General features: G+C 44.4%; 1 protein-coding gene across 33 annotated transcripts in view; it reads right to left on the bottom strand.

The window, feature by feature from the left end:
- The window catches only part of NRXN2 (neurexin 2), a 559,504-nt gene that overhangs the window by 390,988 nt on the left and 143,056 nt on the right, over positions 1-25,460 (bottom strand). For 28 of the 33 annotated variants that reach the window (XM_078382060.1, XM_072984193.2, XM_078382066.1 and 25 more), the window contains one exon: positions 21,606-21,635. The exons of the other annotated variants lie outside the window; for them this stretch is intronic. In XM_078382060.1, the coding sequence (XP_078238186.1) occupies positions 21,606-21,635 (30 nt within the window). The remainder of the gene's footprint in view (positions 1-21,605; positions 21,636-25,460) is intronic. 33 annotated transcript variants of the gene reach the window in all.

Genomic DNA, 25,460 nt, shown 5'->3' with positions numbered 1-25,460 from the left:
ACCCCGCCCCTCTAGACCATGTCTACTCATCACCCTCTGAGTACGATTCTGTAGCCAACTGTGTATCCACCTGACACTTGATCTATCCAGCCCACACCTAGTTAGCTTGCTAATCAAAATCTCACGGGGCACTTGGTCAAAAGCTTTGCTGAAGTCAAGATATATTACATCTGCAGCATTCCCTCCATCTCTCAGGGAGGTGACCTGATCAAAAAATGAGATCCAATTAGTCTGGCAGGATTTTTTCTTGTCAGATCCATGTTGGTTTCTGGTTATTACTGCCTTCTTTTCCAGGGGCTTGCAGAGTATAATAACAATAACAATAACAATAACAATAACAATAACAATAACAATAACAATAACAATAACAATAACAATAACAATAACAATAACAATAATAATAATAATAATAATAATAATAATAATAATAATAATAATAATAATAATAATAATAATAATAATAATAATAATAATAATAATAATAATAATAATAATAATAATAATAATAATAATAATAATAATAGTGGTTCTGAAAGTTCTTCAGTCAGTTCCTTCAGTAGACTTAGATGCAGTTTATTGAGCCCTGGAAATGTAAAGTCATTCAAGTAATAAAGTATTCCTTGAATACTGTATTTGTTTATCACTCTCAAGCTGCAATCCTGTCCCCTTCACTTTTACTTAACATTTGCCTGGAGGGTCATAGAATGTCTTGTGGGGGAAATGAGCTAAAATTAGAATTGAGCACTTCAACCTTTTCTTTCTTGTCTGTTAATATTTTCCCATCCCCACTAAGTAGCTCAGTCACTATTTCTTTTCTCTGTCTTTCGCCACACAGGTAGCTGAAGAATACTGTATTCTTCTGTATATAAGACACTACTTTTTCCTAAAACCATTATTCTAAAAATCGCGGAGCATCTTATGCATGGAAGAAAGCTGAGGAAAGAACAAAACTGCCCATACCTTGCCTCTGTAAACAGGCTTTCTTCAATCACAAGTCTTAGCTTCCTACAGTCAGACTTAGCTTCCTCCAATCACAAGCTGAACAAACCAACTGGAAGACATCTTGTTGGAGGTGGAGCCTGTAGGCTCAGATTCAACAGGGACTCGTAATGTCGAAGTGTTCTGGGCCCAGAGGCTGAATATTCCAAGCTGTTTTCTTAATTTTGGGTTAGAAAAGTGGGAGGGTGTCTTATAAACGGGGGAGTCTTATAAACAGAAAAATACGGTTCCTCTTTTTTTCCCCTTTTCTTTTAGTGTTTTTTGCTAACCTCAGCTTATGCCTTCCTAATGCCATCCCTGTAGTTCTTTGCTACCTATCTGCAATCGTCCTTTGTGACCTGGCCCTCCTTCCACTTCCTATCTGTGTCCTTTTTCTTTTCAGGTCCTTTCTGAGCTTTTTGTGAAGCCACATTGGTCTTTTTCACTGTATTCTATCTTTTTTTCTTGTTGCAATTGTTGGTAGTTGCGCCTTTAGAATTTCCTTTTTTTAAGAAGCTCCCACCCATCTTGGACTCCTTTGCCTGTTAGGATCTCCTGCCATGGGACCTTACCTATTACTATTCTGAGTTTATTAAAATTGTCTTTCTTAAAACCCAGCGTATGCATGCAGCTACACTCTGCTTTTGTTTTTGTTTTTTTCAATCAAGAACTCAAGTAGAACATCATCATTTCCCCCCAGAGATCCTCTTACTACCACTTTTCCCACTAAGTCCCTTCTGTTGGTTAGAATCACGTCAAGGATAGCTACGCCTCTCGCTTCTTCATCCATCTTTTGTAGGAGAAAATTATCAGCCACACAAGCCAGGCTCGTATTTGGCAGAATTTGCCTCCCTACAAATTCATCATCATGTCTCTTTGAAATTCTTGCAATTTATTTTTCGAAGGTTTCATCTTCATCTTCTCCTTGATTGAGCAGACTCAATCTACCATGTTCACCCCAATTATATTAATCCAGATACGCTTGATGGGACAATTAAACTCATCCTCCCATACTTCTGCACAGGAATGTGGATTTTTGACATATGGTGAAATTCCACCACTCTTTCTATTCTTTCCTTCAATTGCTGGATTCTAGACTGAATCCTAGTCCTTTACTCTATCACACCATCCTGGGTATCTATAATAACTGTGTGCTATCAAGTCAATTCTACCTTATGGTGATCCTTTCCAAGGTTTTCTAGATAGAGAATATTTGAAAATGGGTTTACCATTCCCTTCTTCTGTGGCGCACCCTGGGACTTGCCCAAGGCCACACAGGTCACGCTCTTCCCTCAGGAGGCACAGTGGGGAATCGAACTCCCAATCTCTGCCCCCTTGCCTGATAACTAACTCATTGAGTTAACCAGCCAGCATTAACTGCCTGCAGTCAAGTTACTTCTGACTTATGGCAACCCCATTTCAGGGTTTTCTAGGTAGAGTACAGTGGTGCCTCGCTTAACGATTACCTCGTTAAACGACGAAACCGCTTGACAATGAACATTTTGCAATCGCTTTTGCGATCGCAAAACAATGTTTTAATGGTAAAAATTCGCTTAATGATGATCAGTTCCCTGCCTCGGGAACCAATTTTTCGCTAAACGACGATTCTGAAACAGCTGATTGGCGGCTCTAAAATGGCGGCCCGTTGTGCAAAATGGCTCCCCACTGTGTTTTCAGGATGGATTCCTCGTTTTACAGGCACCGAAAATGGCCGTCCTATGGAGGATCTTTGCTGGACGCTAAGGTATTTAGCTCATTGGAACTCATTGAACTGGTTTCAATGCATTTCAATGGGCTTTTTTGTTTCGCTTGATGAGAATTTTGCTTAACAGCGATTTCAACGGAACAAATTATCCTCGTCAAGCGAGGCACCACTGTACTCAGAAATGGTATACCATTCCTTTCTTCTGGGACTGCGCAGCTTGCCCAAGGCCACACGGGGTGGTTCCTTTTGAATACATAGTGGGCAATTGAACTCCCAACTAAAACTGAGAGCTGGATTCACAGCAGTTCTGAAATATAGTCATTACCAGCTGCCACTTACTCTTTTTTTTTTTTTGATTATTTTTATTTTCAAACTACTAGGCATGGGATAGGGAATACAGAAGGTAAAAGGGAATACAAGGGATGGAAAAAAAGGTTTGAGGATAGGAGAACACAGTATATAATCATCCATTCTATTCATATTAAGTATGTATGCCTCTGATCCACTCATTTTCCAGTACAAAAAAATTCTATTTGATTATCCTCCATATATCCGCTTATATTCATGTTTTAATTTAAGTCTAAGTTATTCCAACTCTATCATAAAATCGAGGCCAGTTATAGAACACATCCCCTCTTTGATTTTCTTTCTGCCATGGACCTATCAGCCTATCTGGAAAGCTATCCATTTCTGGCACTTCCCATATTTTCTCAGTACATTTTCCCCATTTCTGTGCCTCTATTTTCTTCCAATCTTGGGGAGATAAAGTTAAATCCAAAACAATAGTCTGATTTTTAACATCGCCTTTTCTGACTATTGTAGCTGAGTATCCCACGTGGCAACTTCTAATCCCCTCTATGTTACCAACCATGTTACCTGACATCTCTCTCAATAAAAACTGTTCTGGAGTTTCAATTTCATTCAATTGCTGTTTAGCCTCTAGTGGTTTCCCCTTCATCAGGTCTTCTAACTCTCCAAGTTTCTGAAATATCTGCTGAAATCCTGTTTTTGCCATTCGCATGGTAACCATCCATTCTTTGTCTAACAGCATTCCCACTAAGTATGTCCTCCCCCTCCTTGCCCAGAAATTATCACAATATACTCAGAATCTACACAGTCCAGCCAAGAGAGGGTCCACAGTAAACGTCAAACAGGAAATCAGTCTCTTCTAAAAAGAAAAAAACCCATCGTAGTCCTGTAATAACTCCAGCTCTAATTTTCTTCGGTCCTCCGTCTGTTCTGCTGAGCTCCTGTCGCTACTAAATTAATAGTTTACTGTCGTTTCCCGTGGCTTTATTCTTTCTTCCAAAACCAAAAACACTTCTGTTTTCAAAGTCCCGTTCGGTTTCCTTCTCCCCCTCTTTCATCTGTGTCGCCACGCTGATAATTCCTTGCTTATTTTTTATTCCCGAAAGTCTGTGCCTCCTGCTCCAAAGATGTGGTTTTATTTTCAAAGTCCACTCAGTAAGGGAAGTCCAGATTGCACAGCTCTAACAAGAATTCGGTCCCTCTTGAACAATATTTCTCCTGGGATTTTTTCCAGAAACACAAAGTTTTTCTTGCAATGTGTCTGACCTTGGCCAGCTTGTTATTTATCAGAGTTCATTTTAGGAAAGAAAAAAAAAAAAGACAAGCTGGTATGCTAGCTTGCCGCTTCCCCTCTCTCCTTTTGGTCAAATATTTTTCACTTTATTTTCTTCAAAATATTGATGAGGTTATTCATAAATCAGAGGCTTACTTTGCTGTTGTTTCTGTTCTCCTTCCTCGGGAAGTTGGGGGTGGAGTTTTCCCACAGCTTTCTGCCATAAGATATGGCCTCCCGTCTCCGGTCTGCGCGTAGATGAATTTTCAGAGGGAAGAAAGACCCGGTTGCTGCCAAATCTTCTACCCTTCTGGGCTCATCTGCTTGGAGGTGCCTCTCCTGACATCCCCTTCCGTCGCCCCCTTCTTGGAGGGACGGGCAGGCCGAACGGTCCAGTTTTCCCCGGAGCTGTTCACCGGGTGCTGCTGGCTTCACTGCAGTCAAGCTCCGCCTCCACCAGCTGCCACTTACTCAATGTCTTCTAGGAATTTCTGACCTGATCATAGGGGAGTCATTGCCTAAACACAGAGAGAGGACTCAAGCAAGGCTATGGGAATTTCTTTTTTTTTAGGACAGGTATGACTGAAAAGGACAGAAGAGATAATCAGTTTAGGTAAAGTTGCACATGTAAATTTATAAATTACAGATGATATTTTAAAGAATTAAAACAGCTTTATTCCAGTGGGAAGGCAGCCATCAATTGAACTGCATGCCTGCGGCTGAGTCTGCTGGCCTTCTAGAGTCAGAGGGCTCTTTGGTGTGTTTGTGTGTGTGTGTGTGTGTGTGTGTGAATGTTTGTGTACTTTTGTGTGTGCATGAGAAAGAAAGAAAGAAAGAAAGAAAGAAAGAAAGAAAGAAAGAAAGAAAGAAAGAAAGAAAGAAAGAAAGAAAGAAAGAAAGAAAGAAAGAAAGAAAGAAAGAAAGAAAGAAAATGTGTGTGTTTGTATGTGTGTGACCCCTTTTGCCTCATGGGGCTCCACACACAACTGCAGTGCCTCTTACATCAACTACCACAACAAGCACCCGATGCCACTGTCCGAGTCCACCTTACTCTCAGAGATAAGTAGGGAGAGAACAAAGGATGCTATGAGAAAGACAAGAAAGGGTTGTGTCTGATTGCAATGGAAAAGATTGTTTTGCAGGAAGTGAGGTCCCTTGAAGCAACCCTTCAGTCCTTGGAGGAATTGCACCCCAAAGGTAGAAGCTTTATGGCTGGATCATAAAAAGGCATTTATCCGGGTCAGGCTGGTTTGCAATCTCAAGGATGTTGCATGACTGCCGCAAAATAGCTCCCACTGGAGCATGAGACGGGCGGTCCAAAATACGAACCATTTCCCCATCACATCACACACCCTGACGGAGTTCCTACTTCACTCTCCCCTGCCTTACCTCTTCCAACCAGGAAGGGCTCAAAGAAACTGCAGGTGGCTCCTATCTGAGCCAGGTGCCTCAAAGGAAGGGCCTTCAGCTCTACTCCTTCCTTCCTTGGCATGATCTTACCAAATGGAGGACACAGCATGGGTGAAGGCCGCTCTGCCCTGATCAAATCAATTGGGAGGTGATGACGACTGGGGTAAGGCATAATCAGAGTCACACATTTGGGGTGGGGTGGGATGGGGAAGGAATCTGGCCCTCACTGATGAAAGCCAGTGTGATGTAAAGAAAAACAGGGTCCGACCGAAATTCAGAAGACTTGGGTTCAAATCTCCGCTTAGCCAAGGTTTCTCTCTTTCTCCCTGCTTTCGTAGCTTATAACCCACTTCCTTGCACACATGGGTGACCGTATTTAACTTCAGGCTTATACACCCAGCGACCATAGGTGTGGGATAGGGACCAGGTGTGCTTGAATGTCCATTACCTGTGCTAATATTTTCATTGTCACTTTGAAAGTCGACCGCCTGCATTAATAACTGTCAGTATCCTGTGTCATTTAGCCCCCAACCCCACAATCATGTACATTCGTGTACATCTAAAACCTGCAGCTTAAGCATTGTACTCCAGCTGTCCGAATAAATCGATTGTAATCTATGAAAATCCTAGTGAAATTATCATCCACAGCGGGAAATAATACGGGATAAACGGCAGAAATAGAACAGATGAATTTGTAGGTTTCTTGAACCGATTTTACGACACAAAAGCCAATGTGAATCACTCAGCTCATTTTGGTTCAGATGCAGAGTTTGTTTCCCGGCCATGTGGGGAAGGGTGGCTTTTCTACTTTTTAAAAAAATCACAGCGATTCAAATTGTGTTTATTCTGTGTGGTTGGCTGGTACTCTGCTGGTATACAAGCTGGGTGTGATGATTTGGACACTGGAACACACACACACACACACACAATATGATATTTCTCCCTAGTAGCCCCAATAGATATATATATATTAATGAATTTCCAAGTTTAGTGCTAGACCACCTTATCACTGCACTGATAGATTAGTTTAGCACTAGATCATCTTTGCAAGGGCAAAAGAAAGAGATAAAAATCAATATGAAATACAAATGACTCTGATGCACTACAAGAGATTACCGTGCTTCTGCGGTATGTGTTTGAACATTACGGAGAACTTTGGGAAATGGCCCCTTTTCCCTAATGCCACACAATAGTTTAAACAGCACCACCAGCTTTAAAATGAACCATAAAACGAGAGCCGGGGATTGGCAGAAGGCTGGATCAAAGAAAGGGGCGCTGGGGTGGAGAGGAAACACATCAGATTGAGGGGCCAGTGTGGACGTCGATACCGAAACAATCTGCATTCTCCATGTGATCACAAAATCCAAATACTGTAGAAGCGTAAAATAGGCTGCAAACCAGGTCATCGCAAAGCCGAGTCACTTTAATTCAAATTGCCAGCGCAAGTTGCAGCGCCACACGCCACCTTCTTTGAAAAATCATCATTTCCATCATGGCAACGGGACAGGAAGGGCTGAAAACAGAACCACTAATATGGTGCGCATCTGCAGTGCACCATTATCTGGAACACTGTGTACAGCGGAGGTCACGGTGACTAGGGAAGGATTTTGGAGAACCCCCCAAAAAATGTGCAGAAAAGGACCATCCGCTGATCAAGGGCCTGGAGCAGCTCCCCTTAAAAAACAAGACTATCACATTTGGGGATTTCTGGCTTTTAAAAAATGGTAAGCAAAAGGGAGAAATGATAAAGTGATATAAGATCATCTATAGCGTGGTGAACAGATATCTTGGCCAGAATCCAATTTCTGACTTAGGCTTGCGTAAGCGAAATGACTTGAATTGTGCCGGCAAAATGCCACTCATTAATGAGATGCTACTTGTATCCCTGGATGTGTGTCTGACTGCGGATCTGTTGTCTGCCCAGAAACTCACCCAGCACCTTGTGAACAAGCAGCAAATTGCCAGAGCGACTTTATGTCATTTCGATTACACCAGCATGCCAGAAATTGGATTCTGGCCAATAAATACATTAAAGAAGTAAAGAAGATAATGGCTGGAATCCTGTTGCATGACTGAGTGCAGATAAATCCCGATGATGTCATGCCTTCTATCTTTCATTAAAAGTTTCCTATTTCCCCCCACACACACACCCTCTCACACGTTATGCTAGAATGGGAGAGGGTGTTAACACCTGAAAATTGCCACAGTCAGTTCTGCCACCAAAACCAGACCAAAACCAGCTGTTTGGGGGTATTAAAGACTTCCTTTCTCATCCTGAGACCCCTCAAGACTTCCCAGGGTCAAAAGGGATCTTTTGGGATCATTGGAGTCTGAAAGGGGGAACGAGAAACTTTAAAACAAAGATTAATGTGATGATGTCATCACAACTTCCACGTGAGCAGCTTTGCAACAGGATTTTGGCCAGTTAAGGGTCTGTAAGAGGAGACCAGGAAGACACAAAACTGATTACAGTGGTGCCTCGCTAGACGATGATAATCCATTCCACTGAAATCGCTGTTTAGCGAAATCATCGTCTAGCAAAAAGCATTTCCTCATTGGAATGCACTGAAACCTGTTTAATGTGTTCCAATGGGGAAGAATCGTTGTTGTCTAGTGAAGATCGGCCATAGGAAAGCCGCTTTACGAACCGCCGATCAGCTGTTTAAATCGCTGTCTTGCGAAGCTTAAGTCCTGAAAACAACCGTCTTGCGAGCGCGGAGGGAGCTGTCAAAATCGTCGTCTAGCAAAAATCGGTTTGCAAAGCAAGGACCAAACATTGCGATCGCATAAAGTCAATGTCTAGCGAAAAAACTGTCATGCGGGGTAACTGTCTAGCTAGGCACCACTGTATAATGCTAAAAGACTAGAATCTGGCACTTAAGTGATGGATTCAGGACAGGCAGAAAAACAGCTTTTTTCACACCGATCCCACTAGCACGGTGGAATTCACTGCCACTAGATGCAGTGATGTCTGCCAACTTAGATGGACTTGAATGAGGCACTGATAAATGTATGGAGGTTCGGGCCATCAACTGCTATTCGTCAGGATGGTTATATATCATGTTCAGCAACAATTCCCAGAGAGTACGAGACAGTTCTGGAGGCAAGGGAAGCTCTCACGTTTTTTTCTTGTCTTAAAAATCTTTCAGTGTTTCTTGGATTGTAACTGGCTCAAGAACAAGAAGACGACAGCAGGGCGATCTAATCAGGACCCACACAGGGCAGAGAGGTGAATGAACAATGGCTATTCCTGGACAATCTGTATTAGGAGTCTTTTAATTTACCTGCGGACCGAGCAAGGTGTTTAGTGTGCAGAGGGAGAGAGAGATCGTATTACATGCTAACAGACACACCTTTGCTCCCCATTGGAAAAAAGATTCCTGCAGACATCCTGGCTTGTTCATTAATGATCCAGAGCAAAAGGTGAGCAGAGAGGAGGCCAAGGTTGCAGAGAGAACTAAATTATTTAGGGTACTGAACGCAAGAAGTCTGGATGCTGCCCATTGCTACGGCTCAGCGTTGCTGCCTCCCAAGTCGAAATGGGCGTGACGACATCCAACTTCTAGGAGGGGAGGAAGAAGGTGGAAAAACAACAGGAAAGGGAATACAAAGCGCTCTAAGAGGATGTGCCCAAAGTGGCCGAGTGAGCATTAAAATGGCAAATGCCGTTCAGTGAAAGCAAGAGCAAAGTAAACGACATTTTTTGGGGTGGGGGGAAGAGAAATCTCATCTGTATTTATTTCCTAGAAGCTGCTGTGTTAGGATGTCTGTCTCAGCAAAACAGGTAGTGATGATGCAAAGCTGAGCAGGCTGCAACCCAGTGACCGGGTTTCACCCCTCAAGGGCCTCCAAGGCAGGCATTACTTCCATACTCCTCCTTCCTCGTTGCAGGAGGAGAGAAAAAAATATCACATTTTGCTGAAAAATAGGACACAGGGAGCAAAACGTGCCATTTAAAATGCAATTGAGGTGTGCGTGGCTTGTCTTTGGTCTTTTTAGAATATGAGAGCGGAACTGCAAACTGAGGTCCAGGGGAAGTAAAAATAATAATAAAATAGTCCCCAGACTCCGAAAGGTCCCCTGTTCTAGATCAACGTGTTTTGTCTGACATAAACCTTCGTAGACGGCAACCCATTTCATCAGGGGCATTTTGCCGCTAATGAAGTAGGCTGCAGTCCACATAAAGATGTTTCCTAAACGCAGCAGGAACTGTGTGTGTTTACACGTTTTGAGCAATAAGATCTCAGAAACAGGCAGGGCTGTAGGAAATTCTTTATGGAGACTACCAAGATCCCATTTTAAATGGCTGGGTGGGTTCTGCTTCAAATGGCTGTGCTAGCTGAGGATTCTGGCCATTCGGGGAACTGTTAAAAGGATCAGATTTCCAAAATGGCCCAATTACAAATACAGTAGTACTAATAACCAACGACCCTCGCATCTTATGAGTTAGAAGAAAGAAAAAAGTGGACACGAAAAATAATACCGGAACGGGGGAAAAGTACCCTGTTTCCCCGAAAATAAGACCTAACCTGAAAGTAAGCCCTAGTAGGATTTTTTTCAGGATGCTCGTCATAGAAGCCCTACCCCAAATATACCTTATTTTTCCCCTGTATAAGACTATACTTTTGTCTAAAATCTTTAGACTAAAAATTGAGGGTCGTCCTGTCCACGGAAATAAGCTGAGGAGAGGACAAAAACAAGTGGAGGGGAAAGCAGGGATCAAAGCGATTCTGCAGCACTTTGATCCCTTTTCCCCTACACTTGCTAAGCCCCACTTAGATTTCTTAATTTTGGATTAGAAAAGTGGGGGCGTCTTATACATGGAGGTGTCTTATACATGGAAAAATGCAGACTGCATTTGAATAAACGTAGAGAGAAGACACTGAAGGAAGGGTGGGTCTCATAGCTTCTTCTTCACGTCGGCAAAGCCTGGCACATGCAATGCTGATACAGCGGTGCCCTGCATAGCGACGATAATCCGTTCTGAAAAAAATTGTCACTATCCGGGACTAAAAACCCCATAGGGATGCATTAAAACACATTTAATGTGTTCCTATGGGGGAAAAACTCACCACTATGCGGAAATCCTCCATACAGCCGCCATTTTCGCCGCCCGGTATGCGAGGAAACCGCGCGAAAATGCTGCGGGTGGCCATTTTTTCCCCGGTGGCCATTTTGGAACCACTGATCAGCTGTTTTAAAAACATCGCAATGTGAAGATCAGTAAGCGAAACTCTTACCGATCATCGCAATGCGATTTTTAGCAATTGAGAACATCGTTATGCAATCGAAAAAACCATCGCAAAAACACGTCACTATGCGGATTCATCATTAAACGGGGCGCTCGCTATGCGGGGCACCACTGTACTTAAGATTCCTATATCTTATACAAAGACCCATGCTCTTGTATTTGCCACAGTTGATTTTACTTTGATATTTTTGCTGCTGCTTAGCTCTCCTTCTAAGATCTTCAGTCTATGCTTTGACCCTCATTTTTACCATAAACAGCCCAGAGACCTTCACTGATTGAGTGAGTACTGTGTAAACCACAAGCAAATAAACCGGAGTAAGCAAAGCTACATCTCCACTGCATCCTTTTTGCCCCTCTTTAAACAAACCAAAGGAAAGCACAGGTGCATCTCACCGCCACAGTCCACACTTATGAAATAATAGCAGCCTGGAGACATAACCGTGTGGCATGTGTCACGGAAGCAGAGGGAGCTGCCTTATTTGTCCATTGAGTCCAGGGCTGGCTACACTGATTGGAAACAAGTCTCCAGAGTCTTTCATCATCTGCTCCCAGCTCCCTGTTTAAAATGAAAACACTGGGGCAACGTAATGCCTCCTACATGGGGCTGCCTTTGGAAAGTGCTCGGAAACTTCAGTGGGTCTTGCCATCTGCAGCCAGATTGCTGGCTGGGGCTGGTCACAGGGATCATGTAACCTCACACGCATGCGCGCGCGCGCGCGCGCGCGCACACACACACACACACACACACACACACACGCACACACACACATGCACACACACACAATTACAGCAGCTCCATTGGCTGTCAGTAGATTTCTGGGCACAATTCAAGCGACTGGTTCTAACCTATAAAGGCCCAAGCTATCTCAAGGACCAAACCTTCCTTTACGAGCCTGCCCAGGGGGACATAGGAGAGGGCCTTCTCTGTGGCTGCTCCCAGTCTCTGGAACTCTCTCCCACTGGAGGCCAGGCTGGACTCATCTTTGCTGTCCTTCTGCAAGTGGACAAAGACCTTTCTCTTTCCTTGAGTGATTGTCTGTCTGAGAAAGGCTTTTTTAAATTGATTGTCCTGCTTTGTTCTTTTGAGTGTGCTTTTTTGGGGGGGTTGATTTTGTTTACCATTTTAGTGTGACACTTGTTTGATTATTTTTTAAAATATTTGTATATTTACTGTTTTTAGCTTTTAAATCTTGTATTAAACTGCCTTGGGTCCTTTTTAAAGAAAAGGGCAGGGTAAAAATATTTTGGATGGATGGATGGATGGATGGATGGATGGATGGATGGATGGATGGATGGATGGATGGATGGATGGAAAGAGAGAGAGATGGATGGATGGATGGATGGATGGATGGATGGATGGATGGATGGATGGATGGATGGATGGATGGATGGAAAGAGAGAGAGATGGATGGATGGATGGATGGATGGATGGATGGATGGATGGATGGACGGATGGATGGATGGATGGATGGATGGATGGATGGATGGATGGATGGATGGATGGATGGATGGATGGATGGATGGATGGATGGATGGAAAGAGAGAGAGATGGATGGATGGATGGATGGATGGATGGATGGATGGATGGATGGATGGATGGATGGATGGATGGATGGATGGATGGATGGATGGATGGATGGATGGATGGAAAGAGAGAGAGATGGATGGATGGATGGATGGATGGATGGATGGATGGATGGATGGATGGATGGATGGATGGATGGATGGATGGATGGATGGATGGAAAGAGAGAGATGGATGGATGGATGGATGGATGGGTGAGGGAGAATCTGGGGAAATATTTTAAACAAATAAATAAGAAAGAACGAATCTGAGATGTTCTGTAAGCAAAGTCCATAATCTACTCTTCAGACATGCCTTGTCCTCTAAAAATAAAAACAGAATCAAAGAATCATAGCATAATGGAGTTAGAAAGAGCCTTTAAGGCCATTGAGTCCGACCCCCCACCCCACCCCAATCAAGGCAGGAACACAGATCAAAGGAGATCTGCCAGGTGGTTGTCTTAAGTTTCTCTTGAAGGGCTCCAGTGTTGGAGTAGTCACCACCTCTTGAGGTAACTGGTTCCACTGTTGTGCTCGCTTAATAATTAAGAAGGGTTTTTTTCCTGATATTCAACCGAAATCTGGCTTCCTGTACGATGAAACGTTTCCCCCCCAGCAGGCTTCTGGAAAGGCTCGTAGACTTGCAAAACATGAGTTTGGATTTCCAGTTGGCCATCTCACTCAGTGACCTTAGGTGCATTGCTCTGCCTATGTTGTTTTTCCACCTGGATCCCAGGTGTGCCACAATGAATTTCACAAAGAAAGAAAAAAAAGGGATCAGGAATAAGAACTAAGCCAGGGTTTTGTGGAAGCATGACCCTGCTAGAATTCTGAACTAGAATTCCTGGAATGGTGATTCACCATATGTACAGGCCACAGCCCTTTCCCCTGTACCGTTTATATAATAATCACCTGCCCCTCCAATTAATTCTGACTTACGATTAACCTTTTCCAGGATTTCCCAGCTAGAGAACCCTCAGAGGTGCTTTACCCTTCCCTTCCACTAGGGGCGGTGTGGGGCTGCTCAGCTGGACCAAGGCTACACAGGCTGGCTCTTCTCACCTTGGAGGCACAGTGGACGGAATCGAATTCCCAGCCTTTGGCTTAACTGGGCTATCACCCTAAAATCCCAATTTTTTCCAAAACTGGAGCTGGACTTTTAGACATTTCTGATTTCAGTTCCGTCATTTTAAGCCATTGCCAAAGAAATCGCCCTCTCGCCAGACCAGCCACAGTTGCCCACTTGAGTTCTAGTGATAACGGACAATTTAAGTTAAGATGCTTCTTGGCCGCAGAGAAACAAAAACAGTGGTCGGCACCAAAGCTAATTTGCACTAGGGCAGACCTCGGCTTGTTCAGTCTGGAAATTAATCCGTAGGTGTTAACCACTGGATATGGGCAGATTAATTCTTACATGATTTCATGTTTAAACCTGAAAACATTTAACGGTTGAATTAGCATTTATTCATTAATCACATTATTAGCAATCATCCTCTTGCACAGGTCCACCGGCAGAGCTGGAACAATGTTTCTGCAAACACCAGATTTCTAAAGATTTTTTTCCCTTTGATTTTAGGGTGAATGTGACCTATACACGAAGAGATAAAGTTGAGTGAACCCCAACATTGAACTCTTTACTTAGCGGCAATCGGCTGCTGTCACTGACTTCATTCCTGCTCTGCCAATAGAGTTTTGCTAGAGGATATTTGCCGTTAGTTGTAAAAAATAGTGAGGTGTACAGAGAAGGGCATGGAGGTTATTATCTACTAGTAGAACATTTGTCACTAGCTCCTTCAAAAACGATAGTTCTGCCGCTTTTAATTAGTCTTCCTGAACTGGGCATTTTTTTCTACATGGACTACAAATCCCATAATACAACTGTTAGTTAAGAATGGAGGTTCCTATGTAAAAACTATTGCATCGAGGAAGGATGGGTGTGCTTCCACCAAAGAGAAATCCATGTACACCCAAACAGACTAACCCTATATAAAAGGTACAGTCGACCCTCGACTTACAGACGGCTCGACTTACAGACTTTTCGAGTTGCAGACTTCTCTGGCTGCAAAATTTAGATTCGACTTGCAGTCAGAGAATTGACCTACAGACCAGAAAAAAACACAAAATGGAGCAAAAATGGAACAAAAATGACCGGTTATGGGATTAATCGGTTTTCAATGCATTGTAGGTCAATGGAGACTCTACCTGCAGACTTTTCGACCCGTAGCCACTGTTCCAATACGGATTACATTCCGTAAGTAGAGGGTCCACTGTAAAGGTTCCCTTGACAATTTATTCAGTCGTGTCTGACTCTAAGGGGCGGTGCTCATCTCCGTTTCCAACCCATAGAGCTAGCGTTTGTCCGAAGACAATCTTCCGTGGTCACGGAACGCTGTGACCTTCCCACGGTGGTGGTACCTATATATCTACTCGCATTTTGCATCCTTTCGGACCGCTAAGTTGGCAGGAGCTGGGACAAGCGACGGGGCCTCACTCCATCGCGTGGATTCAATCTTACAACTGCAGGACTTCTGACCTTGTAGCAGAGAGGCTTCTGCAGTTTAAACCACAGCGCCATCATGTTCCTCTACATAGAGGCAATATATTTAATTTCTTAACCAACTTCCAAATGTAATGGAAGTTCCCCTAGCCTTGCAATCTCTCACAGACTACGTAGGTCACAGAGACCTATTTGTGTTCCCACCTGCAAGACCTTTAATGTTATTGGGCTGTAGCTTCCAGAAGCCTTGCTCACTGTCTGTGCTGACCAGGGCTTATGGGCATTGTAGTTCACCAACATCAGAAGTGCCAAGTTGAGGAATCACTTGTCTACAGCTGGGTCTTATTGGGCCTTCTTTCTGGGCAGGAGGAAGAGGAGTGTAGACACACTGGCATAGCAAGAAGAACAATCTGAATGTAGGGAAAATAAGGCAAGATTATTTTCAAAGCATTCCAGAATGGAATGCTTCTTCTCGCCATTGGATGGAGAAAGTAATTAATCTAACACTAACCCCTTAATTTTAATTCGTTCTCTCTAAGATCTGACTGAGAGCCAAAAAAAAGTCAGCATGCAACAGGTAGTATCTATGGAAATTTCTTAACTTGAGGCAATTCACTTCCAAAAGTTATACCATCTGTGTTACCCGGCAAGAGTTTTTGAGCCAATGTGTTTTAATTATTGGTCTAATCATTGTCTGTCTGTGTATCTGTTTTAAATGCCTGTTCTAAACACTGAACCTCCCCCTTTTGTTTGTTTGTTTGTTTGTTTATTCCTTACAGAGGACAAATAAATAAATAAATATCTTCCTATGAACCGTATTTTTCCATGTATAAGACTTTACTTTTGTCTAAAATATTTAGACTAAAAAAATGAGGGTCGTCTTATACACAGAAGTAAGCTGAGGAGAGAACAAAAACAAGTGGAGGGGAAAGCAGGGATCAAAGCGATCCTGCAGCGCTTTGATCCCTTTCCCCATACACTTGCTAAGCCCCACTTAGATTTCTTAATTTTGGATTAGAAAAAGGGAGGGTGTCTTATACATGGGGGCGTCTTATACATGGAAAAACACGGTAATTCAATAAATAAATAAATAAATAAATAAATAAATAAATAAATAAATAAATAAATAAATACCCCAGCCAGCACAACCATGCTTTTCCAACACTTTTCAAACTGTGGAGTTTATTGTGATAATTGCAAAATATACTACCTCGCCACTGCACCCAGGTTGCATGATATAAATGTGCTATACATGTGGATTACAACATCTACCTTTTTCGAGGCCTAAAGCACAAACATCTTGCTGGGAACAAACAATTTACTGGGCAATTTTGAGAGCTGCAGTCCAACAAATCTAAGGGCCACCAAGCGGCGGGAGGCAACCCTAATTAAATCTAATTTTGACAATTAGATGTCAGGGTGCAGGGCGAGGGATGTGAGGTCAGCCAAATAATTTTGGATGGCAAAACCCATCATCCCTCACCCTAAACTAACTTGACTAAGCCTGACGGGAATCACAGACCAACGGTATGTGGAAGGTCATACTTTGCCTGCTCACCCCAGCCTGCAGTGTTGTTAATCTTGTTCGAACATGGTGGCCAGCTTATCCTGATGTAAATGGATAAAGCTTTGCTTTTAGAGCTTTTTTTTTCTTTTTGGATGAAAGGCAGAGGAACGAATGCAATAAATAAATGGCCCAGCTGGGTCTGATCCATGTTTGTAACAGCTTCGAATCACGCCACTAAGAGATGGCAAAAGATCAAGGTAGAAATGGGCACGGTACCAGGAAGCGTGGCAATTTAGAATTCAGCACCTCTTGAATGGAGTGCTCAATGCTCAACATGCACGCACACACGCACGCACATACGAGGATGCGCACATGCCTGCACCGTCTCCTTAACCAGGGATCTTCCTTCCTTTGACTGGCAGGCTCCCGTAGGCTTTTCTGCGCCCGAGAAAGGGTGTGTTCATGCCAGCCGGCTGCTACGGCTGGTTGGCTGCTCAATCGACCCTTCCTGATGGACAGTTCTGGATTTGAGCGGCATCCACGGTTAGCCAGCCTCCAGAGGCAAAGGACAACATGGAAAACGTCCTCTCTTGCTCCCTTACTTTTTCGACACCTTAACAACGGTACAGCTCCCTGCATCGTATCCAAGGGCACTGACGAGCTTGGGGAGGGAGCAGGATACAGAATGCACCTTTTTTCCCCCAACCCTCACTTGTGTCTCCCCCCCCGTCCCCGTTCACACCCCCCCCCCCATATCTGACACTTGGGCTGGCTGCCTAACAGTAGGGCTCACTATGGCTGCATCAAAGAAGATGAACAGAGCGGTACTGCTGTCACGAGTCGCCTTAATCCTGTCTGAGGCACAGTCCCATCATGGCACTATCCTCCCATGCTCCATATACAATAGGATGGTAAAGCAAGCTGCAACTTCTTTGGGACCAGATAGCAGTTGCTCATCTTGGGGAGCAAATCCAGATTAAAAAGCACTTACTTACAGTGGTGCCTCGCTAGACAGTTACCCCCGCATGACAGTTTTTTCGCTAGACACTGTCTTTTTGCAATCGCTACAGTGATTCGCAAAACAGTGATTCCTATGGGGGAATTTCGCTGGACAGTGTTTGGTCCCTGCTTCGCGAACCGATTTTCGCTAGACAACGGTTTTGACAGCTTCCTCCGCGCTCGCGAAACGGGTGTTTTCGGGACCTACGCTTCGCAAGACAGCGATTTAAACAGCTGATCGGTGATTCACAAACCGGCTTTCCTATGGCCGATCTTTGCTAACAACAACAATTCTTCCCCTTGGAACACATTAAACAGGTTTCAATGCATTTCAACGGGAAAATGCTTTTCGCTAGACAATGATTTCGCTAAACAGCTATTTCAGTGGAACGGATTATCATCGTCTAGCGAGGCAGCACTGTACTTACTTATTTATCCTGTCTTTCTCCTTGAAAAGACCCAAGGTGGGGTTCCTGTCCCTAACTGCTCGGCCCAGCTCCTCTGCCTTGCTCAAATGCAAGACTGGGGATTTTGAAGGACGCAGGAGCTAATTTTCTTGTCCAGGGACCTCGTGTGGGCTGCGTCAGGCCTGGAGCTTTGAGGAGGAAAGGTACTTTCCACAATTCTGTCATTCTGCTTCCATGGGGAGGGTGGCTACCGTTCGACAGCGGCCGATCTCGTCCTGGAGGCTACCAGGAGAAGAAAAGGGCCTTTTATGGACCCGTCATCTTTTTACCTGCAGCTCAAAAAAAAAAAAAAAAAAGGATGGTGAGACTGTACTGTCCCATCCCTGGCTTGAAAGGCACAGTGGGTCTTTTCCCATGATGGCTCCCGAAAACAGATGGAATGGCTGGTCCCAGGTAGAGAGTCAGATTCCCTTCTGTCCTCTTGGGTGGGGAAGAACTGGTTCGAAAAGCCAGTCTTCCCCCATCCTTCTTGGCTTGGTTTTATGAGGGATATGGAACAGCTAGCTGGCTCACTCAGCAAGTGAGATGTCCAGCTGCAGAGCCAGAGGGCATGAGTTCCAATTCCCCACCATGCGTCCCAGAAGGGCCAGACTGGGTAGCCTTGGGCAAACTGCACAGTCCCAAGATGCTCTTGGAAGGAGGGAACAGTCAACCACACTTGAGTACTCTCTGCCTAGAAAACCCTGGAAAGAGTCATCATCAGTCAGAACTGATGACACAAAATTACAGTGGTGCCTCGCATAACGAGCACACCGTTTAACAAAGAATCCGCATAGCGATCTATTTTGGGGGATTGTTAATTCGATCGCATTGTGATGTTTTAATAGCCTAAACATCGCATTGCGATGATCAGTAAGCGTTTTGATTACCGATCTTCGCATTGTGATGTTTGCGGAACAGCTGATCGGCGGTTCCAAAATGGCCGCCGGGTGCCCAAAATGGCCACCGCAACCATTTTCGCACAATTTCCTCACTTACCGAGGTGGCGAAAATGGCGGCGCTATGGAGGATCTTCGCATAACGGTGAGGTTTTGCCCCATAGGAACGCATTAAACAAAGTTTAATGCGTTTCTCTGGGGTTTTCCCCCCCGCATTGCGATGTTTCCGGATAGCGACGATTAATCCGGAACGGATTAACGTCACTATGCGGGGCACCACTATATTATGGAGCATCTACAACTCAGAAAAAAAGAGCTCAGAAGAATGATAAGCTCTTGAAAGCAGCCTTGAAGTCCGTAGGGTAGAGGTCTACTTCCATCCAGAAAGGCAGACAAGGGGTGTGATGCAGGGCTTAGAGTAAAGGGCTAGGATGTGGGCGGTCCAGGTTCAAGTCTCCAGTCAGGAACCTCACTAGGTGACATTCGGTCTGTCACTCACAGAGTTACTGTGAGGGCAAGAGGAGGAGGAGGAGGAGAACCGCAGTCATTGCCTGCAACTTATTGGAGGAAAGTGGGGCTATAAGTAGAAAGAATAATTCAATTAACATAGATGGCAACAGGGCTCTGAATTGTTTCAACTGAACTTAAACTACCCTGTTCCCCCAAAAATAAGACCTAACCTGAAAATAAGCCCTAGTAGGATTTTTCAGGATGCTCGTCATATAAGGTAAAGGTAAAGGTTCCCCTTGACAATTTTTGTCCAGTCGTGTACGACTCTAGGGGGCGGTGCTCATCCCCGTTTCCAACCCATAGAGCCAGCGTTTGTCCACAGACAATCCTCCGTGGTCACGTGGCCAGTGCGACTAGACATGGAACGCCGTGACCTTCCCACCGACGTGGTCCCTAATTATTGACTCGCATTTTTACATGCTTTCGAACGGCTAGGTTGGCGGGAGCTGGGACAAGCGACGGGGGCTGACTCTGACGCGTGGATTCGATCTTATGCCTGCAGGTCTTCTGACCTCGCAGCACAAGAGGCTTCTGCGGTGCGGTTTAACCCGCAGTGCCAGCACGTCCCTCACTCGTCATATAAGCCCTACCCCAAAAATAAGCCCTAGTTAAGTGAAATCCTGACCTCCACTGCTGTGCAGCAGCCAGAAGATGACAGGACTGCATTTGAACAAATGTAGATTGTTGTACATGAAAAAATTAAAACACCACCTGAAAATAAGCCCTAATGCATTTTTGGAGCAATAATTAATATAAGGCCCTGTCTTATTTTCGGGGAAACACGGTAAAAGGGATAAAGACAAACCAGCCAGGGACCTTGTGTGATTCTCCCATCTCTACACTATCCTATGCAGCTTGGGGGTGCTCCTGGATTCATGGTCCAAAATGCAGCAGCCACATTGTTGACTGATGCTGGTTACAGGGATCACATCACTCAAAACACCCCTGTTACAGCAGCTGGACTGGCTGCTGATCCCTGTCCGGGTGGCAATTCAAAGTGCTGGTTTTAACCCACAAAGCCCTTAACTGCTCGGGCCAAAGCAATCTCAAGGGCTGCTTCTCCCTTGATGAGCCTGCCCAGGTAATAAGATCATTAAGAGAGACCTTCCCCTCCATCCCACCACCTTCACAGGCACGATCGGTGAGGACACGGAAGAGAGCTTTCTCTGTTGCTGCTCCCAGACTTTGGAACTCCCTCCCACTGGAGGCCAGCCTGGCCCCATCTTTGCTCTCCTTCTGCAAATGGACAAAAGCTCTCCTCTTCAGGCCGGCTCTCCCTAAGCGACTGATTGTCTAGGAGAGATTTTTAAATGGGGTGCATTTTCTTGCTTCTAGATGTGTTTTTCAGAAATTCCTTGCACCTTACCTTTTGAATATAAAGTTAACTCATTCTTTTTTAAATACTGTATTTGAATCATTTACAATTTTTAAGCTTTTAATAGTATACTTCTATGCTGCCTTGAATTCTTTTTTTTAGGAGAAAGGTGGGGTAGAGAATATTTAAAATAAATAATTTTCTAACTTTTAGGGAGAATCTCAGCTAGCAGTTAGCTGGGGGAAAGGAACCATCCAGAGGGTAGATAACAGTGGCAACAAATTCTCACCCCCCCTACCTGCCCAGTAAACCCACATTCTGGCTGACATATGTTGGCCAACACTTGTATTCACTACCCATTTCAAGTGGGAGACACCATTATATGCCAGCTGGTAGATGAGTCCCCTAAGAACCCGTTCAAAGCAATTAACGAAGCAAACGGCACAAGACTGTTAATAATCGGATCATAAACATAAGTCACACAGTTCATCAAAAGCTCCGCAGCAACGGAAATGGAAACACATTTTCTTTTATATTCTCTTTCTGTCTCTGGTGCATGCTTTTCTTTCTAAGAAGCATTCATGTAAAAACAGCGATATATATATTCATATATATATTCATATTCATATATATATTCATATTCATATATTATATATATATATTCATTCTCATATATATATATGCGCTGCATAAGCAAGAGATTTAGGCAATGTTAGAAAACAACGTTGGATGAGAGAGTTGGAAGCAGATGATAAGAGAAAATCGGAGAGCGTGAATGAAAGAGAGAGAGAGAAAGAGGGATGAGGAGAAAGAAATGGAAATAGACGAAGAGAGAAAGAGGGAAAGGAAGAAGGAGAAGCAAGAGAGACAGTGAGAGATGGGGGGGGGAAGAAGAAGAGAAGAAATTAAAAAACTCATTTCTTAAAATAAACTTAAAACCATACCTTGGTTGTTTAACGTCAGGTGAGCCGGACCTTGAAGGGGAAGGAAAGGAAAAAAGAAAGAAAGAAAAAAGACGAGTCATATAAACGCACGGAAAAAAGGAGGGTCTTCCCCTCTTTGCCACAATTTAAAAGCTGTTTTTAACTTGTGACAGACATCCGGGTCCCCCAGCAGATAGAGAAGGGAAGGGGGTTGAGGGTCGGATGCCGAAATAAACAGAAAGGAGAGGAGAAGAAACTGAAAATCCCGGACAGAGCCAGACAAAACCAAGGCTATAACAAGAGGGGGGACAGAACAGAACAAAAAACAGAAAGTTTGGTATCTTTTTAAGATTTTTTAAAAAAAAGCATTTTGGGCTGCCTTGCCCAGTGAGAGAAAATGCTTTTTTTTTTCCCCTTAGAGTGAAAACAACAAAAAATCAGGGGTTGGGTGGGGGGTTCGGGAGGGGGGGAACCACACAAACCAAGCAGCCTTTGAGGGGAGAATGTTGAGTTTGCAGCAGGATAGACTTGGCATGAGCGAAAACAGCTCCAGGAAGGAAAATTGTTAGTGGTGCAAAAGGAAAAAAAAAGCTTTGCAAGGGCTCTCCTGGTGGAAGACACTTGGGGGGCTGGAGGGCTGAAGATGTCCGGAAGGAGAGAGACCCCGGTGCCTTCGACACACCCAGGCACCCATGGGATGGGGAAGGATTTCTCTCCCACTAGCTTGACAACATGTTTTGCAGGGTCAACACACAACACCTCCCAAGATTCCACCAGCAGCGGCCCGAGAGACCTTGCAGCAGCCTCAGACGAAAGGATCTTTGGCTGGACCCATCCAAATGAAGACCGGAAATAGGGTGCGCAGAGTAGGGTGAGAAAATAATCGTACTGCTTTGAGGAAGTCAGACCACCACTACCCCCTTCATTGGCCTCAGTATGACCTTACTGGAGATTCTCTGGATTGGACCTGGGGGCCTCTATCAGCTAAGAAAGTTCCCCTAAAAATATAGCAAGATCCTGCTCCTCATGGTTATAAATACAGTGGTGCCGCGCAAGACAATGTTAATTCGTTCCGCGGAAATTGCTGTTTTGAGAAAACATCGTCTTGCGAAATGCGGTTCCCCGTTGGAATGTATTGAAATCCATTTAATGTGTTCCAATGGGGAAAATAGTCATTGTCTTGTGAAAATCGCCCATAGGGTAAACCGTTTTGCGAAGCGCGGACCCAGCTGTCAAAATCGCTGTCTTGCGAAAATAGGTCCCTAAAAAAAAAGTTTTGTGAGTTGCGGACCTAGCTGTCAAAATCGTCGTCTTGCAAAAAATGGTCCCGGGGAAAAAAAACCGTCTTGTGAAACACGGACCGAAACATCATCCACCGAAAATAACGCATAGCGAAAACCGTTTTGAGAAGCGCTATAGCGATCATAAAAACTCATCGTCTTGCAAATAAACCATTTTGCGAGGTAATCGTCTAGCGAGGCACCACTGTAAATTGCTCATTTGAAAGGGGGATTGATAACCTGCCTCATATTGGATTGGACCATTGATCATAGGTGGGCCAAGTGAAGCGTCCCATTCCAAAATTTGGCCATATACTGCCACTGACCCCTCTAACTGGACATGGTCTCTGGACAGTCCCTCTGGAGAATGTGCATCAATGTAAAGCCAAACCTGCTGACTGTGGATGGGGGTTCCTCTTGGCACCTTCTACATTCAAAGCAGATGTTGCCCCCTTTTCCAACACCAGGAGTGTAGGAGAGGCTCTAAATGTGAGACCTAATAATGGCACCTAATAGGCATGTGTTGGATCCGGGGTATCCCCCCCCCCCAGAGTTTGGATCTGGGATATTCCCCCCCCCCAGCCCCATCTGGAAATGCTAGGTACTGAAGCTACCCACGTGCATACCACAAAGCTATGCTCTCTCCCCTGAAATGGTAAGACTCTCAATTTTTTTCTGTCACTGGCTGATCATTTTGAATGGCTGACCCTTCTGAACGTCTATTGTCACCCTTGAGCTACAGCTGCTGTATGAACCCCTCTCTGAAAAGACAGCAGAACTACCTCCATCTTTATGCATCGTCCTCGGGTCAACCGCACATTATTATCATTTTATTTTGTAACATTTAATTGGGATTAACTACCAACAGGTCAGAACACCTCATTCCGCTTTCACGAACAACAGCTGAAAGCGCAAGACACACATTTAGTCAGCAAATAAAGTAAATAAATACATGTGCATTGAAAAGCTGAGGACAAGATCCCGAGAGCAAGAGAGACAGAAAGGTAAACAGCCACCCATCTAGTCACCTGGGGCGAGCAACCAATTGCTCCAAGCGATCCATCAGGAAGCTCAATCTGACTAATACCAGCAGACGTAACCCAGACAAACAACTTGAAAGGTTAATTTGTAAGGATTTATTTGAAAGTTTGGATTTATTTATTTATTTATTTATTTATTCAATTTATATGCCGCCCAAACTACCCAGAGGTCTGAAGGATGTTTAAGGTAAGAGTGTATTCTCCTGGAGCAACGACGTGCCCCTTTTACCCAGGAACCTCGTTCTATTTAGAGGAGCGCATCTCAGCATGGAGCTGGGTGAAAGGCAGATATTTCTCTTCTACTGCATCCTTGGCTTCTGCGTGCAGTAAAGCAAAGTGCAACCCCCCCCCAACACACACACACACACCACAAGCAGCACATATGCAGTGAGCAGCCAGAAGGGGGAGGTAGGGCCGGTCATTGCATGTACTCTCCCCCCCCCCGCTGAAAAATGCAGCTGGCATCAAACTAAGATGCCATTGCAATTCTTGCTATGCCACCCATTCTGTCACCATTCATCACCATGTCATCTTCAGACCCGGGCGCTGGCAGCTGTTTCCGAAAAAGCACCCAATTTCATGCAAATGAAGGCTTCTCCCTCCTCTCGACCAAACACACAAACACACACACACACACTGATACCAATCAATCTGTCAAGCAGCCACGGCCTCCGAGTGGAGGCATTTGCCTGTTCTACACGCCGACGTAGAAAGATGCGCAGATCGGCAAAAATGTACGAGACCTGAAAATACATCGATAGACGCACACATGGACGGATCTTGCTTCTGATGACACCGGGGTGGGCCCATCTGTCTGCCTGTCCATCTCCCCTGTCATTTCTTCTCTCTTTCCGAATCACCCCAAAACAGTCCCTCCTTTCAAAAATCCCGTAAACCTGTAGCACTGTTGTTCCATCCATTTCACAATACCTTTGCTCCACCAACCACACCCCTTATTTCAGAAGGTCCTGCTGCTCAGTCCTTGACTCATGATGTGATGCTTCAAAGCCAGGCAGCTCTGTTCTGCCACCCTGAAATGCTAAGTCCTAAAACCAGACCAGCCGTGGGCAAGCAGAGATTTGGGGTCAGAACACTGCGTTTTAGAAAGAATACCAGCGCTCCAATCCTGCGAGCAATTGTTTTGCTCGTTATTAATGCAGTAATTAAAAAAAAACATTAACCAAAAAAACCCCCCAAACCCAATAATTCTGAGGAAAACTGAAGGCAGCAGGAAAAGATTGTCTTCTAGTTGCATAAGCTGTCTTGGGTTCTTTTTAATGAGAAAGGCAGGTTAAAATGCAATCAATCAATCAATCAATCAATCAATGGAAGACCAACAATTCAGATGGACTGACTCCATAAAGAATGCTGACCTCTGAAGAATGGATGCTTTTGAATTGTGGTGCTGGAGGAGACTTTTGAGAGTCCCCTGGACTGCAAGGAGAACAAAACCTATCCATTTTGCAGGAAATCAACCCCGAGTGCTCACTGGAAGGACAGATCCTGAAGCTGAGGCTCCAATACTTTGGCCATCTCATGAGAAGAGAAGAGTCCCT

The sequence above is a fragment of the Pogona vitticeps genome, chromosome 15, assembly GCF_051106095.1.
Source record: "Pogona vitticeps strain Pit_001003342236 chromosome 15, PviZW2.1, whole genome shotgun sequence".
NCBI classification, from domain to species: domain Eukaryota; kingdom Metazoa; phylum Chordata; class Lepidosauria; order Squamata; family Agamidae; genus Pogona; species Pogona vitticeps.
The sequence above is the reverse complement of the archived record's forward strand: the minus strand, read 5'-3'. Positions and strand labels throughout refer to the sequence as shown.